The following is a 5,384-nucleotide window of genomic DNA, read 5'->3' on the forward strand; positions in this document are numbered from 1 at the left end:
TCTCTCTCTCTCTCTCTTCCCTATCTCCTCTCTCTCTCTCTTCCCTATCTCCTCTCTCTCTTCCCTATCTCCTCTCTCTCTTCCCTATCTCCTCTCTCTCTTCCCTATCTCCTCTCTCTCCTCTGAATACAATAATCCCTCTTCCTCGGAACTTTCTAGGAAGTAATTCATCCCCTCCTCCCCTTCCTTAGAACTTTCCAAGAAGTAATTCATCCCCCTCCTCCCCTTCCACCGAACTTATTCATCCCCTTCTTCGGAACTTTCCATGAATTAATTTATCCCCTTCCTCAAAACTTTCTAGGAAGTAAATCATCCCCTTCCTCGGAACTTTCCAGGAAGTAATTCATCCCCCTCCTCTCCTTCCTCGGAACTTTCCCGAAAGTAATTCATCCACCTCCTCCCCTTCCTCGGGGAAGTTGACCCTGGTGGAATTTGAATTCGGAAATTGATGAATCAGAAGAAATACCACTAGGCATTTATTTTGATGCTCTAATGATTCTGCCTGCTCACCACCTTAAATAAAAATAGTAATAGTTTCAAATTTTGGCACAAGGCCAGCAATTTTAGGGAAGGTGGGTAAATTAATTACATCAACCTCAGTGCTCAACTATTATTTTATCAACTCCAAAAGGTGAAAGGTAAAGTTAATCTATGCAAGCTTTGAACTCAGAATGTAAAGAACTAAAAGAAATGCTAGTAATCATTTTGTTCAATGCTCTAACAATTCTGCCAGCTCAATGCCTTAAATATTGATGATGATATTATTTCTATTTCAGAATTATTTTATCTGTTCAGTCTGAACAGTTACCATATTCCAAACACCAAAAAGAATAACAGGGATGGAGTGCCACTAGCCTTATTGTTTATCTCTTCAGCTTTACTATGCCTCTTTCACATTTTAACTTCAAATACTCAACATGGCGTGGAATTTCCGTTATTTTAGGCGGTATAATTGTACATTTGGCTCTGGGAAGCAGCTATATTATCGGTAAGTGTTACATTATTTTTCCTTAGGTTTGTTCTATTCCAGTTGACCTATGATCAAAAAGGTCTGATCTTTTTTAAAACGGGGGCCACATTTTTCATTAACGAAACACTTTGAAACTTGGAACACTGGTAGAATGTGTCATATAAAACATCTTTTTCTCTTAGTCTTCTTTAAAAAAAAAGAAATCCATAAGTTATTCCATGTTAAAGTTGTCGTATTTCTGTAATTTCAACCAATCACTGACGTCCATTCAGCCGATATACATTAAGTGCCGACTACATAAACAAACGATTCTGAAACAATTAACCCTAACCCTAACCCTAACCCTAGGGTTAGGGTTAAAGCAAATTTAAAATGAAAAAAGCAAATAAAACGAAGGTATGGAGATTAAATACGCTTTACATCGCTTAATCAGCCAAAGGAGTAAATGTAAACAACTGAATACTTGTCAGTGATTGGTTGAAATTATCGAAATAAGACAATTTTTTACATGAAATAAATTCGAATACAAAAATATTTTTCTGTTCTATAACACAAAATAGATAAGTATACGAAGTTTGAAAGTTTTCCGTACCAAAAACACTACGTAAAACATTAATGAAAAATGTGGCCCCCGTTTTAAAATAGATCCAAAAGGTCTTCTAAACAGGGTTTTTTTCTACTATTCCATGTTATTTTCAGACATAGTATATCCAGGACTATATTAATGTAGCATTTCTTGAAGATGCTTGGATATAATTTAATAGATTTAGCTTTCATTTATGGCTGATCATGTAACCATGTAGAAGCTTCCTCATTGGTTCAAAACAATATTGATTTTGCAGTCTTGTGTCAGCTCTGATTGTGCAGAATGTTGTTATTTCTCTTTTGCAGTGTAGGCATAGCCAAATAGTTAACAAGCTTTGTACTTATGAAGTCTTGAACTCTGTCTCACTGTGTAATGCTTTGGGAAAATGTTTTCCGCCACAGTCTCAATTTGACCCTGGCCCTTATGATGGAAATTATGAGACAGTCTGTGTGAAACTTAGTCAGATGGACTGTTCTTGTAATTCAAAATTGTTCTTTCTTGGACACTAATTTCAAAATTAATAATATAGAGTAATGCCTCACTTTACAAGGACCCACTTTACTAGACTCTGGGTTTAGGAGTTTAGTTTTATAATGAAAATAAAAAAAATTAAATAGCCATTTTGTGGAGTAAGACAACAGCATAAAATTTCTTTGTCTTAGTTTGCATGTGCACTTAGTCGAGAGAAATTATCATAAGCTAATTCTTCATGCCACATATTTTATATGGTGTGGTTGAAGGGTAATTGACTGGAAGGGAGAAAGAGAGATGTTGCAAGAGGATCGGTAGTGAACAAGATGACATCACATCGGTGAGTGACACTTTTTTTACTGTGTCTGTAGAAGAGGCAAGTCGTGTTGCTATCAGTAATGTGAAGGGATCCAAGCTAGCAAGAGATTTTAAAACCCACCCAATATATCTAAACAAAAGTGTATAACAGACACTGAAAGGATAAAAGGTAAATTTGACCTTGGTGGGAATTGAAATCAAAATGTAAAGAACCAGAGGAAAAGCACTTACTCTGCTGTGCTAATAATTCTGTCAATCTATCACTTTAAATGTTGTTATTGTTTAACTACTGGTCAACCATGAACAAGTAGACCCATTATTAATGGAATTCCAGCTATGACCATCTTGTCTCTTTCCAGGTAGTATGTACCTTTAGATTACATTATCCAATGATTTCATTTTTTCTTTGTTTTAGCTAGTGTTGATGAGGGGGTAATTTAAGAAAGATTTGGTTCTTATTTCTAGAAGTTCAAACCACCATGTTGGGGCTCTCTTATTGGCCTCTATTATAAACATTACTGTTTCGATTGCAGGAAAAGGTAAGCAAAATACCTCACTGTATTTTATTGGCCATTTATGTTGATGAAATCCCACCTTTCATCGTTTTGGGAATCGATAAACACTTATTCCTTTCTCAAAAAAATTTCTTGCCTTCTTTCTATGTGAGAAATCAACCTTTACTGCTTTGTGAGAGGAATGATTAGGAGTATCAATGTCTTCCCATCACCAATTTTTTAGACAGTGGGATCGGTCAGTATTTTTGAGGGAAGGATTAGTCAATACCATTGACCTCAGTGCTTAAGTGATGCTTCATATTATTCTGAAAGGAGAGAGGCAAAGTTGATCCCAGCAGAATTTGACCTCAGAACAACATAAAATGCTAGAAGAAATATTGCTAAGTATTATTTTTGGTGGTCTTATGATTTTTACCAATCCACTGCCCTTAATGGTTTCGGATTTAATTTCAAGACCAGCAGTTTTGAAAAGAGAGCTTAGTTAATCCTACTTTAGTCTATTGACCCCAAAAGGAAGAAAGACAAAGTTGACCTATGTGGGATGAGAGTTCAGGCTGTAAAAAACCAGAAGAAATACTACAAAGTATTTCTTCTAATGCTCTATTGATTTTGGTATAAGGCCATCCATTTTCAAAAGGGATAGTTGATGCCATCGACTCTAATATTTGACTAGTATTTTATTTTATTGACTCCAGAAGAGTAAAATGCAATGTTGACCTTGTTGGAATTTGAATTCAGAATGTAAAGGTTTTCTTTTTCTTTTTAACAATAACAATAATATTATTGATGCGCATGGTGTCTTACTAAAGTCTTTTTTCTGCAATTTTAGGAAATTTTTCCACCTATTTCATTTCATATATGCGTATGCGTAAAATCTCCCCGGACATTCAGTATACTGATACCATCTGGATTGTGTCAGTTGGCACTATTACTACTGGGTTCACAATGTTTTTGTCTGGGATCTTGGAGAAGCGACTTGGTTCCAGAATTACCATACTATTAGCAGGTTGGCTCATGAGGTAATATCTTAATTTATATCACTTTTTTTCTTTGAAATAATGAAAGTGATTTTCAGAAGAAATTACCAACAAAAACCATGATTAAAAGAAATAAGGGCATCTGCTTCAACATACTCTCATCTGACCCACGCAAGTATGAAAATGTAGATGTGGAAACAGGAAACAAAGCTGATGATGGTTCAATTGTGAATTTGAAATATGAACTATTTTGTTACGATATTTATGTTAAACTACACTAACTTTCCTTCAGCTAATTTTGAAAATAAAGAGTTTAATAAAATAACTTTACTATTAGTAAACTGGTATTTAGAACATAAATTAACATAAAATTTCAATGGAAGGTTTAATTTAGATCTCTTGAAAAGTTTGTACAATAGAACTAAGTGAACTAAGTGCAGTCTAGGGTGAGGCAGTGTCAAAAAAAGGGTTAAATATCATCATCGTCATATAATGTCTGTGCTCCATGCTAGCATGGGTGGGACAGTATGTATATATTTGTATAGGCAATTAAGTAAGTATATTCCTATATGTATATGTATATATATTGGTATATGAATACTAATATATGTATGTTAAGATAAACATATGTATGTGATTGTTTTATGCTGATATTTTTGTGTATGAGGATATGTGTAGGTAAGTAGGTATGTATATATATATGTGTGTGTATGTATGTAGTTGGTTGTATAGGTGTGTGTGTATATATATGTGTATGTATGTATATAGATGACTGTATATATGAGGGTGTGCATGTAGATATGTATATATATATATGTGTGTGTGTGTGTGTGTGTGTATGTATGTATGTATTATATATGCATGGGTATGTATTTGGTTATGGACTCTGGTATGTAACGCTATTTTTAACCAGGGTTTGGATTGATTGATTGAATGGTCAATTAGTTATTTAGTTAATTGATTGATTGGCTGATTGATTGGTGGACTGATGGATTGGTTAATTAGTCGTTAGATTAAGACGTTATTGAGGATACTCAAATCTAGGGTTACCTCCCTTCACTCTTATTTGGAAAATAAAAATGTCTCGAATATAAATATAACAGAAGTAATTAGATATATAAATAGACGAATCGCTAATTTTATAACTACCTTAGGAGTTTATTAGTTAAGTGACTCAACTATATAGGGAATCCTGCTGTCAGACATAATAAATTTTAAATATAATTTGAGGCAATTTGTCGAGTGCAATAGCTTTCGATCGTAATTTTACCGATAATAACTACAATTTGAAAATATGTAGGTATAACTTATATATGAAGGAGTGGTCCAGATGGAGTATATGTAATCTGAACCTTTACCCCCCCCCCTTTTTTTTTTTTTTTACGGAATCCCACGTTTTAGGCTATGGAGATTCAGATTCTGAAAAAAAAAATTTCGAAAATCTCAAATTCAAAATTTCGATTTGGCTGTTATTTCTAGCATGTAAATAGACTGCTTGGGGGTGGGGGGATTGAAATTTTTCAAACAATTTTTTTTCAGAATCATAA

General features: G+C 34.1%; 1 protein-coding gene across 6 annotated transcripts in view; it reads left to right on the top strand.

Annotated features, from left to right (window-relative positions):
- The window catches only part of LOC106879961 (monocarboxylate transporter 9), a 43,558-nt gene that overhangs the window by 10,113 nt on the left and 28,061 nt on the right, over positions 1-5,384 (top strand). For all 6 annotated transcript variants that reach the window (XM_014929739.2, XM_014929727.2, XM_014929732.2 and 3 more), the window contains exons 2-3: positions 777-988; positions 3,690-3,879. In XM_014929739.2, the coding sequence (XP_014785225.1) occupies positions 883-988; positions 3,690-3,879 (296 nt within the window). In that variant the 5' untranslated portion in view covers positions 777-882. The remainder of the gene's footprint in view (positions 1-776; positions 989-3,689; positions 3,880-5,384) is intronic.

This window comes from Octopus bimaculoides, chromosome 10, assembly GCF_001194135.2.
Source record: "Octopus bimaculoides isolate UCB-OBI-ISO-001 chromosome 10, ASM119413v2, whole genome shotgun sequence".
Taxonomy (NCBI): Eukaryota; Metazoa; Mollusca; class Cephalopoda; order Octopoda; family Octopodidae; genus Octopus; species Octopus bimaculoides.